Source organism: Oncorhynchus masou, chromosome 32, assembly GCF_036934945.1.
Source record: "Oncorhynchus masou masou isolate Uvic2021 chromosome 32, UVic_Omas_1.1, whole genome shotgun sequence".
Lineage (NCBI taxonomy): Eukaryota > Metazoa > Chordata > Actinopteri > Salmoniformes > Salmonidae > Oncorhynchus > Oncorhynchus masou.
The window spans coordinates 40,563,651-40,577,575 of record NC_088243.1 but is presented as its reverse complement, the minus strand read 5'-3'; the positions used below and the strand labels follow the sequence as shown (position 1 = coordinate 40,577,575).

Below are 13,925 nucleotides of genomic sequence, written 5' to 3'. Positions count from 1 at the left end.
ATCAATCCATTACTGCTCCATAGAAAGTCATTGGAGACTATCAGGAATTAAGGTCAATGTCTGAGGAAGTGGACCAGTGTTAGGGTCTCTCTAGTGGGAAAGGAAGGGTCAGTAACTCCCGAGTGTGGCAGGCACTGCATCTCAGTGCTGGAGGCGTCACTACAGACACCCGGGTTCAAATCCAGACTGTCTCACAACCAGCCGTGATTGGGAGTCCCATAGGGCGGAGCACAATTGACCATCCGGGTTTGGTCGGTGTAGGCCATCATTGTAAATAAGAATTTGTTCTTAACTGACTTGAAAACAAACAAAGCTCTCCTTTTGCACTTCAGTGGGGTCACAAACCTGCATTATCCTCTCCTCTTCCTCCCTCCTCTTCCTTTCCTCTTCTTCTTGCTTCCTCTTATGCTCCATCTCCGATTTCCTAATGAGAGGGGACAGGGATGACAGAGGACAGAGGTGGTTAATGCCTTTAAATGGCAAAACACCATGTCACTTCAAAATCACAGATGTACTCAATGACACGATCAAACCATGAATAATGTATAAGCTCAATCTCTGAACATCAACTCCGGACATATCCTGTTGGGGGGTTTCTTTAAAATTGATATTCATGTCAATGACTTCAACTAAAACAGTGCAAACGTGGACAACTCCAATCATGATGGGCTGCTGTTGGTGCACTGTGCAGGCTTTTGTTCCAGCCCAGGACTAACACACTAGAACCAAAAGCCTGCACACAGTGAAGCCATCCACTACTTAAATTGCGTACCCCAGTACTATCAGCCCATTTATGTTCTCATTTGTACCCGATACCACCATCATTCACCCTTCCCTCCCCTCCACTTACATCCTCCTATCGTCTTCCTCCTTCTGGCGTCGCTGGTCCTCCTCCTCCCTTCGCCTCCTCTCCTGCGCCATCTCCTCCTCGATGTGCCGCAGCCTCTCCATCTCCTCCTCCTCCTGCTTCTTCTTCTGCATAGAGGAGAGCAGTTGCTCCGAGCGCTTCACTAGACCCTGGTACTCCTGGTCAATCACCTTCCGGGTCATTACTGTTGCCTATAGGAGGGGGCATAGGTCAAAGGAGTTGTGTCATAGGTCAACGTCTTTGGCATTAACACATAGGCCACACAATTTTGTATAGGTTAAATTATTAGGACTTGTGTTGTCAAAGTGTGTCATGGTCATTATTATAAATGCATACAGCATATACAGTAGGTTTAATAGGACTGATGTTTTTCATAATACTTAAACAAATGAGATACAATAAAAAGCCTGTGGGGTAAACGTTAAAAGTAACATTACATTCCCAATATCCCAGAATCTCGTTTAATTCAACTTTCCTAATTTCCTCTGCACATACAAATGTTTAATTAAAGCTGTCCATGGGTTTGAGGGTTTTCCATGCGGGAACAGGGTCTGATGCCATTGACTAAATGACAGCCATTGTTTATGACTCATGTTTAATTCAGCGAGCGATGCTAAAGCTACAAGCTTCCTATAGGGCTGAGAACCTCATCAGGCGCTAGAGAACATCACCAGGCGCTAGTGAACACAGAGCGGATGCTAACAGAGGAGCGCAGGGTTGGGCAGACGCACAGAGGTGACTGAACTAGGGAGTAAGGGAGGGAAGTAGGGAAAGGGAGTAAGGGAGGGAAGTAGGGAAGGAGAGAAAGGGAGAATGAGACAGTTGCTCACATGGAAAATGTTCTGCACGGATTCCAGTCATCGAGTCATCTAGTCTAGCGCTACCAGCGCTCTAGCTAGCTACCTCTGCCAATAACACACATTCGGGTTACAAAGACAAAGCTTACAGACAACACTAAAACAATTAGGGAATCAATTTCAGAGTCTGGATAGCATGTGTATGCCATACATCTAGAGGCCCCAAATAACACTGGTGTTTCTAGCAGAGGGAGACAGGCGAGTTCCCTAACCATATTTATCCATATTAGAGGATTACGCATCAAATCAACCAATGTTCCCTCTAAAATATGTGCACGCGCAAAACTCCACCAGGACTGCAGCGCAGACGAAATTACAGTCCTCGAAAAGAGATGCACGAGATTGAACTTCACTCAACTTTACTACAGTTGGCCCCGTTAGTGTAAACTATCAACATTTCCCTCTACTTTGGGAATTGTGATCGAATCAAGATAGTATTAGCCCCTTTTAATGCAACATACAGAAACAAATCTAACTTTACAAGACAGTCTGTGATTTTGTTTTAGGTAAAGCGCATTGTTGGTAGATTCTATTGAATTGACGGGCACGAGTGGTCACGAGTAGATGCGCTTGTTTTGAGATCAAAGTGCATAGCCGCGTGTGCAAGTGTTCAAATGCATTGCTAGTTAGTGAGTTTACTCGCCCAGTTACAACTAATTTCTGGTGATTGCTTCCTAGAAGAGCACACAACATGTAAAACGAGTCAAGTAAAGATCTTTTTTATGCCTTAAAGGGGCAGTGTTGTATTTTGAGACAGGTTTGAATAAGCCAAGAAGCCAATAGGCAGTGTGTAGCATATACTTTTTGTCTGATTCTCTGTAATAATAATTGTAAGGGAATTTTATTTTATTTTGTGATGTGGCTTCTTGCATCAAACACACAAAACATTTCAGTCACGTCCTTGTTTAAGTGGCTCAACAGGATACTGCCATGCCCTGAATTTTTTCAAATGTCTCATGGAATGTAGGCCTACATTGAACACCACACATTGGCTGCTACTGTAGGCTGTATCATAGAACAGCTGTTTCAATAGCTACTTCAATCGCTATATTAAAATATTATGGGATGTATTTTCTCCATTGTTTTGGATGGTAGGCCACTCTGGTAGGACTACATTATGATCAAAAACCACAGTAGCCTATTGGCCACTGTTAAAACTGTAATTTTAAAGCCTCAGAATTTTCCCTACTTTGCGCTCAGCAGATCTAAAATTTGCTCAGTGCTGTCATTGTTTTGAGGGAACATCTAAAACAACCGAAGGAAATAGCTTCCTGATGAGATGACAGAGAGACGATATCTGCGGGATTAGATCAGAAAAGTAAGAGAGGTGAGTCACCCTGTCCTTTTCGGTTTAGGGTGAAGTTGCCCCTGGATGCTGATCTTGGGTCAGTTTTGCAATTCCCAGATTAGGATAGGGGGAGGGGAAGCTGATCCTAGATCTGTGCCTAGGAGCAATTTCACCAACGGAGCTGCCCTTCACCTTAATCTTGGCCATAAGGGTGTCGATGGAGGCCCCCAGCTCCTGGATCTGCTTGGCCATCTCCTGCTTGCCCTCCTTCAGTGCGCCCACCACCTCGTTGAAGCGCTCCATCCGCGTTTTCAGGTTACGCACCTTCACCATGCCATCGATGCTGTGGCCGCAACACACATATACATATGAACACAAACACATATAGGAGCAAATGCAAGTATACGTGCACCCACATAAGTGTGAGCACTAAAGCTCGCATGTGCCACACACACACACACACACACACACACACACACACACACACACACACACACACACACACACACACACACACACACACACACACACACACACACATCGTATTGGTTGAGATGAATAAAAGCCTATTTTAGTTTTTATGCTTGAAAATGGTTCGTGTGAAACAGACATTTTGTGCTAGCTACATAATAACTTATTCACAGATCATATACAGTGAAAGTATTCATACCCCTAGATTTATTCCACATTTTGTTGTGTTACAGCCTGAATTCAAAATGTTTTAATCAAATTTGTTTTACTCACCAATCTACACATACCACATAATGAGAAAGTGAAAACATGCTTTTACATTTTGTTTTGCAAATGTATTTCAAATGAAGTACAGAAATCTCAGCTGCCTTTGGCTTTATCTGCCAAACAACCTATTACACACATTCTTGGGTCCTGAGCAGTCAATTCAAAAAACTCATCACACGGATGGTCCCATTCACAAAAGCAATATATATTTTCCAAAGGCAATACGACAACGACATACTGTATCTTCAAAAGCAATACAGTAAGACTAACATTTCTTAATGTAATATGGTGACAAGAGTGTGCCAGGAGTCACGGCTGAGCTCTCAAGATTGATTTGAACCTCTAACTGCACAATGTGTAAAAGCTATCAAAAGGCACAGTGTTAAGCACTTTCAAAAAAAGGGAATGTGTGTGTGTGTGTACACCCACCGTGGCTTATGTTTCCTCTTACAGAGCCACATGCGGACGGTCTTCTGAATCTTAATAAGGGCAGAGGCACGATATTTCATCTTCTCCTTCACTGTGTGTGTGTGGGGGGGGGGGGGGTAGAGATAGAGAGCATAAGAGAGAAAGTGAGTGAGTAAGACAGAAAGTGAAAGAGTGGGAGAAAGTGAGAAAAGAGAAAGTGAGTAAGAGGGAGATCCAATCATCAGCATAGTATTGGGCCTATTCACACAAACAGATGAAGCTACACACACTCCCTATGATCTGTTGACTGAGCTTGTAGGGATATTAAGTTGGAGTTTTTTGAAGGAAAATAAATGGAAGTGCAGCCAGCCGTACCAGTGCATATAGCCTATATAGCTATGAGATATCCTGAAGCGGAAGTTTAGCAACTGATTCAGCAGAAATCATTTTGAACCTTTTTTGTTACGGGGGTTGTTTTAAAAGTTATATTCCTTTGTTTTCTTTTTTGCCATTTTTAAGCCTGTCTAGTGACTAATGCTAAAGCATGATGGTGCAACGCAACTGACTCTTAATGATGATTCAATGCGTCAATGTTTTAATTGTATCTGTCCTTAACAACTGAATACATTATTATTTTTAACTAGCAGGAGTGCTACTGTTCTACGGTATGTCGTCCAGCTCAGTGCGAGTATGAGTAAGCATACGTTTGATGACGGAGAGGGTGCACCACTGGACCTTCTTCCAGCAGCTGATGACCAGCCACTGGTTGACCTTCTTCACCAGCTCTGCCAGGTGGTCCTGGTCCGACTTCATGATTTGGTCAAACTCTGCAAACTGACCCAGAAACAGGACAACAACAGAATCACTCAAGGTCATTTGGGCCTATGTAAATCAGCAGCTTTTCTCTAGCTCGTCCTGGGGACCCTAATGGGTACACATTTTGTTTTTTTGCCCCAGCACGACACACAGCTGATTTGAATAATCAAAGCTTGATGAGTTGATTATTTGAATCAGCCGTGTAGTGCTGGGGCAAAACCAAAAACGTGTACCTATTAGGATCCCCCGGATCGAGTTTAGGAAACAATGCTGCAGAGTATTAAAAAGAGAGCAGAAAGCAGCGCTTACCTTCCCAGGACGGAAGAATACTCTGGTCAACCCAAACTTGTAGTCATTCTCATTCAGCCCTAGTGCTTTGAACAAAGCCTGCAGAGGTGCAAGAACCAAAACCATCAGTCTCTTAAAATGTATAAACGTGAGCAAAGTTAACTTTGAAATGTAATACTGTGTTTGGGGGAGCCATCCACCTTGCAGAAGAGCCTGGGGTCCAGTCGTGTGAGCTTGTCAGGCATGTATTGCTTGTACATGTTGTAGAGCTCATGGAAGGGAGCTCGTGAGGGGAAGCCGCCCTGCATTAGGTCCAGCACTGACACCATGCCTGGTGAGGAAAGGGAAGGAAATGTCTTAAAGAGGTGTGTTCGTGTGTCTTTACTAATCCTTATAACTGATTATGAACTAAAGTTTACTTTGTTTTTTAAAAATGTGATTGTGTTAATGATACTCTCAAAACAATGTTCTTCCTCTCCAAGCCCATACCTGAACACTGCAGCTGAGACAGAATCTGGGCTCCTTCAAATTGGTGGCTCACCATCTTTAAGTTGGGTTTTACACAGCGAATGAAGCTGGAGCCCTTTGAAAGACAGGTAAATCATATCCATTACATATCCATCGATCACATCCAATCTGAGGCCAGTTCCTAACTACCAGTGTGTGAGAGAGGACATCAGGTACGGCACAGATACTCACAGTGCTGCGAAGCTTCTCCAGCAGTAGGTTCAACTGGGTCTGTGAAGGCAGGCAGAGAAAAAGCTTCCTTAATACTTAATCTAAGTCCCATCGCACTGCACAAAAAGGGGGTAAGGAGCACATACAAACAAATTGGGATTATATTTGACATTGCACATTTACAACTGAAGAAAAGCAATAATTATAATGCTGACAAGAAAGTAAAACATGTGAATAGGTGAGGGATAACAGCACACGGAAAGACAAAGAAAACCATGCTTGACTGATGACAATTCTGCAAAAGCCACTTGCACTGTTCTCAATGGGATTTGCTTTAAATCAGTCCTAAATGAATCTGGATGATTTCTCGAGATATATAAAAAATGGACTGCAACTGTGCCAAGTAGATACTTTTTGGGATGTTTTCCAGAAAAAGTGAACGATAACTGATGAATGAATGAGTGTCCTGAATACACGCATCTTTCACTGCTCATAGTAATCTTTTAAACAGAAATAAAACTGGACTGTGTACCCTTCCTCACAGCATTGCAATATATTGCCTCACAATGCCTAACTTTGATCATTATTTTATGTTTTATTAAAGCACATGTGTCATTAAGCTGAAAAGATCCGGCCTTGCTCTTTTCTCTGCAACGCTACCCCCAGGTCATTGTGTCCATATTATCTTATGAGTTAGTGCTAAAAGCGTCAACTCAAGCATCATGGCACACAAAGACCATAGACAAAGACAGGTGGAGGGGAAATATGACAGGAAGTCAGTGATGGGTGCTCTGTGTGCATCTGCTGATACAGTATGGTGTTGTTGAAACAATCTACAGTGAGACAAGTTACCTTCTGTCCCTGGCTGACTATACTTCTTTGTGACCGACTTTAGCCTGGCTGCTACTTTCTATCTCTTGACTTTTTCCACACTTTTTCTTTCGCCCCCCCCTCTCTAGCTGACAAGGATTTCTTGGGAAAAAGAGGTAGGAGACTGGAGGTCTACAGAGGAAAGGAAGAAAAGCGGGAAGGAGGGGAGAGGCGTTAGAAGTTCAAAGGTAAAGTTGGAAAATAGTGCACAGCGTTTTCTCTAATGTGTCAGATAACTTCTGAAACAACAATCTGAAATAAGCAATAGGAAAAGCATTAGACTACAAACTAAACACACTATTCACTTCAATAGCGAAAGCAGAATGTGAAACCATGTCAAATGCTGTAAGAATTTTAGATTTACACAAACTAATAAGAACTTGTGGTGTGTTTTGCCTTCAAAAGTGTCATTTCAGAGCCAGGTGCTGCTACAGTCTCCTTCCTCACCTTGAATTTATTGCCCACACTGATGAAACTGAGTTTGCCAGCCTTCTGCTTGGAGTCCTTGCTGTTGTTAGAGTTCTCAAAAAGCTCTCGCACAAACTTGTCCTTGGACTCACACACAAGGCTCTCCAAAGACATGTGGAGGGCATCATTATTCTTCTCTACAAACTGGATCTGCAAACGCACGCACACAGAAAAAACATGACAAATACATAAACATACTTTGCCGTGTGTGCTAACAAGTAGTGATAGGGGAAAACATCAATACAGTTACATATTGCAATATTATTTTGGATGATGTTATAAAGACACAGTACTTTCTTTTTGGTAGTCTTAGTTAGTGCTAGTCGGCTGTACATGAGCCAAAACTATTTTTCATCCTATAGCTTGTTCTCCACACAACTACTGACCACAACAACTGACCACAACAACTGACCACAACCAAACAACTTCTTACCACACAACCACAACCCCACAACTTTTGACCACAACCACAGAACTTCTGACAGTAACCACACAACTGCTTACGACAACTTTTGACCACAAGCATACAACTACTGACCGCAACCACACAACTAATGGCCGCAACCACACAACTTCTGACTGCAACCACAGAACTTTTGACCACAACCACAGAACTTCTGACCACTCATCTACTGAACACAACCACTGACCACAATCACACAACTTCTGACAGTAATGACAACTGCTTACCACAACTTTTGACCACAACCACACAACTTCGACCACTCATCTACTGAACACAACCACTGACCACAATCACACAACTTCGGACAGTAACAACATAACTACTGACCACAAACACACAGCTACTGAACACTCATCTACTGACCACACAACCTCACAACTACTAACCACAGTTAGTGACCACAACCACACAACTTCTGACAGTAATGACAACTGCTTACCACAACCACACAACTTCTGACCACTCATCTACTGAACACAACCTCTGACCACAATCACACAACTTCTGACAGTAACACCACAACTACTGACCACAAACACACAGCTACTGACCACACAACCCCACAACTCCTGACCATAGCCACACAACTTTTGACCACAATCACACAACTTCTGACAGTTGTGTGTTTACTGTCAGTAGTTGTGTGGTTACTGTTACTGTTAGTAACCACACAACTACTGACCACGACCACACACCTACTGACCACGACCACACAACTACTGACCACATAGCTTCTGACCACACAACTACTGACCACAACCACACAACTACTGACTACAACCACACAACTTCTGACCACACACCTACTAACCACACAACTGCTGACCACACAACTACTGACCACAAGTACTGACCACAAGTACTGACAACAACCACACAACTGCTTACCACAATTAGTGACCACAACCACACAACTATTAACCACAACCACACCACTGCTGACCACACAACTACTGACCACTCAAATGCTGACCACAACTACACAACTACTGACCACAACCAAACTGCTGACCACAACCACACAACTTCTGACCACTACCACACAACTGCTTACCACAATTAGTGACCACAACCACACAACTATTAACCACAACCACACAACTGCTGACCACACAACTACTGACCACTCAACTGCTGACCACAACTACACAACTACTGACCACAACCAAACTGCTGACCACAACCACACAACTTCTGACCACTACCACACAACTGCTTACCACAATTAGTGACCACAACCACACAACTATTAACCACAACCACACAACTGCTGACCACTCAACTGCTGACCACAACTACACAACTACTGACCACAACCAAACTGCTGACCACAACCACACAACTTCTGACCACTACCACACAACTGCTTACCACAATTAGTGACCACAACCACACAACTTCTGACCACAACCACACAACTACTGACCACAACCAACCGGCCTCACAACCACAGACCACGTGTAACCAAAGCAGTCCAGGTCCTCCACTAAGTCTTCTTCACCTGTGGGATGGTCTGAGACCAGCCACCCTGACAGCTGATGAAACTGTGGGTTTGCACAACCAAATAATTTCTGCAAAAACTGTCAGAAACTTTCTCAGGAAGCTCATCTGTGTGCTTGTCATCTTCACCAGGGTCATGACCTCACTGTAGTTTGCGCTCATAACAGACTTCAGTGGGCAAATGTTCACTTATGATGGTACTAGCATGCTGGAGAAGTGTGCACTTCACGGATTAATCCTGGTTTCAACTGTATCGGGCAGATGGCGTCGTGTAGACAAGTGGTTTGGTGATGTCAACCTTGCGAACAGAGTGCCCCATGGTGGCAGTGGGGTTATGGTATGGCCAGGCATAAGCTACGGACAACGACAGCAGTTGCATTGTATCGATGGCAATTTGAATGCACAGAGATACCGTGATGAGATTCTGAGGCCCATTGTTGTGCCATCTACACGCCGCCATCACCTCATGTTTAAGAATTATAATGCACAGCCCCATGTCGCAAGGATCTGTACACAACTCCTGAAATCTGAAAATGTCCCAGTTCTTCCATGGCCTGCATACTCACCAGAAATGTGACCCATTCCCATTGAGCATGTTTGGGATGCTTTGGATCGACATGTACGACAGCGTGTTCCAGTTCCTGCCAATATCCAGCAACTTCACACGGCCATTGAAGAGGAGTGGGACAACATTCCACAGGCCAATCAACAGCCTGATCAACTCTATGTGAAGGAGATGTATCGCGCTGCATGAGGAAAATGGCAGTCACACCAGATACTGACTGGTTTTCTGATCTACACCCATACATGTTGTTAAGGTATCTTTAACCAACAGATGCATATCTGTATTCCCAGTCATGTGAAATCCATAGATTAGGAACTGTATATGAACTGTAACTCAGTAATTCTTTGAAATTGTTGCATATTGCGTTAGTGTGTTGTTAACACAGTTGTTTTTATTAGAACACAAAGGGTGTCTTCAGAAAGTATTCACACCCCTTTATACCCCCTTCACTCTATCCACATTTTGTTGTGTTACAAAGTGGGATTAAAATGGAATTAATTGTAATTCTTTTGTCAACGATCTAGACAAAATACTCTGTCAAAATGGAAGAAAAGGTCTAACATTTCAAAATAATTATGAAAAATAAAACACTAATATATCTTTACTAGATAAATATTCAACCCCTAGTCAATACATGTTAGAATCACCTTTGGCAGTGATTACAGCTGTGAGTCTTTCTGCTAAGTCGATAAGAGCTTTCCTGGATTGTACAATATTTGCACATTATTTTTAAATTCTTTAAGCTGTCAAGTTGGTTGTTGATCATTGCTAGACAGCCATTTTCAAGTCTTGCCATAGATTTCCAAGCCAATTTAATTCAAAACTGTAACTAGGCCACTCAGGAACAAATCAATCAATGTCATCTTGGTAAGCAACTCCAGGTATATTTGGCCTTGTGTTTTAGGTTATTGTCCTGTTGAAAGATGAATTTGTCGCCCAGTTTCTGATGGAAAGCAGACAGAACCAGGTTTTCACTAGGGTTTTGCCTGTGCTTAGCTCTATTCTGTTTCCCTCTCAAACTCGCCCCACCAAAAAACATCATTCCACTTTGACATTATGGGGTATAGTGTGTAGGCCAGTGACAAACAAATTACATTCAATCCACTTTAAACTCAGGTTGTAACACAACAAAATGTGGAAAAAGTAAATGGATGTGAGTACTTTCTGAAGGCACTGCATGGAAAAATACACGTTTCAAAATTTGGACCAATCGACTAGCCGAAAGAACAGATGACTCTTGGTCAACCAATATAAATGTAAACTCAGCAAAAAAAGAAACTTCACTTTATCAGGACCCTGCCTTTCAAAGATAATTTGTAAAAATCCAAATAACTTCATAGATCTTCATTGTAAAGGGTTTAAACGCTGTTTCCCATGCTTGTTCAATGAACCATAAACAATGAATGAACATGCACCTGTGGAACGGATGTTAAGACACTAACAGTTTACAGACGGTAGGCAATTAAGGTCACAGTTATGACAACTTAGGACACTAAAGAGGCCTTTCTACGGAAAAACACCAAAAGAAAGATGCCCAGGGTGCTTGCTCATCTGCGTGAACGTGCTTTAGGCATGCTGCAAGGAGGCATGAGGACTGCAGATGTGGCCAGGGCAATAAATTGCAATGTCCGAACTGTGAGACGCCTAAGACAGCGCTACAGGCAGACAGGACAGACAGCTGATCATCCTCGCAGTGGCAGACCTCCTGTAACAACACCTGCACCGGATCGGTATATCCGAACATCACACCTGCGGGACAGGTACAGGATGGCAACATCAACTGCCCGAGTTACACCAGGAATGCAGAATCCCTCCATCAGTGCTCAGACTGTCTGCAATAGGCTGAGAGAGGCTGGACTGAGGGCTTGTAGGCCTGTCATAAGGCAGGTGTCTGACCAGACATCACCGGCAACAAAGTCGCCTATGGGCACAAACCCACCGTCGCTGGACCAGACGTGACTGGCAAAAAGTGCTCTTCACTGACGAGTTGCTGTTTTGCCTCACATGGGGTGATGGTCAGATTCATGTTTATCGTTGAAGGAATGAGCGTCACACCGAGGCCTGTACCCTGGAGCGGGATCGATTTGGAGGTGGATGGTCCCATTGTCAGTGTTCTGCCATGGCCAGCGAAAAGCCCGGATCTCAATCCCATTGAGCACGTCTGGGACCTGTTGGATTGGAGGGTGAGGGCTAGGGCCATTCCACCCAGAAATGTCCGGGAACCTGTTCAGTGTATGTCTCAGTTGTTGAATCTTGCTATGTTCATACAAATATTTACACATGTTAAGTTTTCTGAAAAGTGAGAGAACTTTTATTTTTTTGATGAGTTTATTTATTATTCAGGAACAGCCATGGTGTCTATTAAATGGAAAAATACATGTTTAAAAATGTAGACCATTCAAATCATATCGGCAACTAAGTATTGTGACAATATAGTATCGTGAGGTCCCTGGCAATTCCCAGCCCTACTAACAAGCTGAGAAAACTATTACCAGCAGCAATAGTTAAAATTGCTGCAAAGTTACACAACGTCTGAGATATAACTGCATATAGTCTGACAAAGTTACATCATACAATCATACATGATTAAACAACAAGCAATCACAAGAACAAATCAAAATATAATAGATGTGCGTGATCGTTACCGTCTCGTAGCACACAGCTCCGGCAAAGTGTCTGACGATGAAGCCTTCATCATCTCTGACGTTCCTGTGAACAGCCAGCTTCGACTTCCTAGGAACCTGAGAGATGGCAGCGACATATTAGATTGATATACAGCTGAAGTCAGAAGTTTACATACACCTTAGCCAAATACATTTGAACTTAGTTTTTCATAATTTCTGACATTTAATTCTAGTAAAAATTCCCCGTCTTAGGTCAGTTAGGATCACCATTTTATTTTAAGAATGTGAAACGTCAGAACAATAGTAGAGAGAATGATTTATTTCAGCTTTTATTTCTTTCATCATATTCCCAGTGGGTCAGAAGTTCACATACACTCAATTAGTATTTAGTAGCATTGCCTTTAAATGGTTTAACTTGGGTCAAATGTTTCAGCTAGCCTTCCGCAAGCTTCCCACAATACGTTGGGTGAATTTGGGCCCATTCCTGCTGACAGTGCTGATGTGACTGAGTCAGGTTTGTAGGCCTCCTTGCTCATACACACTTTTTCAGTTTTGCCCACACATTCTCTATAGGATTGAGGTCAGGGCTTTGGGATGGCCACTCCAATATCTTGACTTTGGTGTCCTTAAGCCATTTTGTCACAACCAACCACCATTTGCGACCAAGCTTTAATTTCCTGACTGATGTCTTGTGATGTTGTTAAAATATATCCACAGAATTGTCCTACCTCATGATGCCATCTATTTTGTGAAGTGCACCAGTCCCTCCTGCAGCAAAGCACCACCACAACATGATGCTGCCACCCCGTACTTCACGGTTGGGATGGTGCTCTTCGGCTTGCAAGCCTCCCCCTTTTCCTCCAAACATAACAATGGTCATTATGGCCAAACAATTATATTTTTTTGTTTCATCAGACCAGAGGACATTTCTCCAAAACGTACAATCTTTGTCCCCATGTGCAGTTGCAAACCGTAGTCTGGCTTTTTTTATAGCGGTTTTGGAGCAGTGGCGTCTTCCTTGCTGAGCAGCCTTTCAGGTTATGTCGATATAGGACCTGTTTCCTCCAGCATCTTCACAAGGCCCTTTGCTGTTGTTCTGGGATTGATTTGCACTTTTCGCACCAAAGTACATTCATCTCTAGGAGACAGAACGCATCTCCTTCCTGAGCGGTATGATGGCTGTGTGGTCCCATGGTGTTCATACTTGCGTACTATTGTTTGTATAGATGAATGTGGTACCTTCAGGCGTTTGGCAATTGCTCCCAAGGATGAACCAGACTTGTGGAGGTCTACAATGTTTTGGGGGGTCTTGGCTGATTTCTTTTGATTTTCCCATGATGTCAAGCAAAGAGTCACTGAGTTTGAAGGTAGGCCTTGATATACATCCACAGGTACACCTCCAATTGACTCAAATGATGTCAATTGGCCTATCAGAAGCTTCTAAAGCCATGACATAATGTTCTGTATTTTCCAAGCTGTTTAAAGGCACAG

General features: G+C 43.1%; 1 protein-coding gene across 5 annotated transcripts in view; it reads right to left on the bottom strand.

Annotated features, from left to right (window-relative positions):
- The window catches only part of LOC135526066 (unconventional myosin-VI-like), a 91,512-nt gene that overhangs the window by 15,725 nt on the left and 61,862 nt on the right, over window positions 1-13,925 (bottom strand). For 4 of the 5 annotated variants that reach the window (XM_064954131.1, XM_064954132.1, XM_064954133.1 and 1 more), the window contains exons 17-27: window positions 12,456-12,551; window positions 7,259-7,429; window positions 5,963-6,001; window positions 5,753-5,846; window positions 5,464-5,594; window positions 5,285-5,362; window positions 4,864-4,993; window positions 4,181-4,271; window positions 3,206-3,356; window positions 851-1,059; window positions 346-424 (exon numbers count right to left, since the gene is read on the bottom strand). In XM_064954131.1, coding sequence (XP_064810203.1) covers window positions 346-424; window positions 851-1,059; window positions 3,206-3,356; window positions 4,181-4,271; window positions 4,864-4,993; window positions 5,285-5,362; window positions 5,464-5,594; window positions 5,753-5,846; window positions 5,963-6,001; window positions 7,259-7,429; window positions 12,456-12,551 — 1,269 coding nt within the window. Of the gene's footprint in view, window positions 1-345; window positions 425-850; window positions 1,060-3,205; window positions 3,357-4,180; window positions 4,272-4,863; window positions 4,994-5,284; window positions 5,363-5,463; window positions 5,595-5,752; window positions 5,847-5,962; window positions 6,002-6,793; window positions 6,944-7,258; window positions 7,430-12,455; window positions 12,552-13,925 lie in introns of those variants that run through there. The other variant, XR_010453238.1, reaches the window with a different exon arrangement.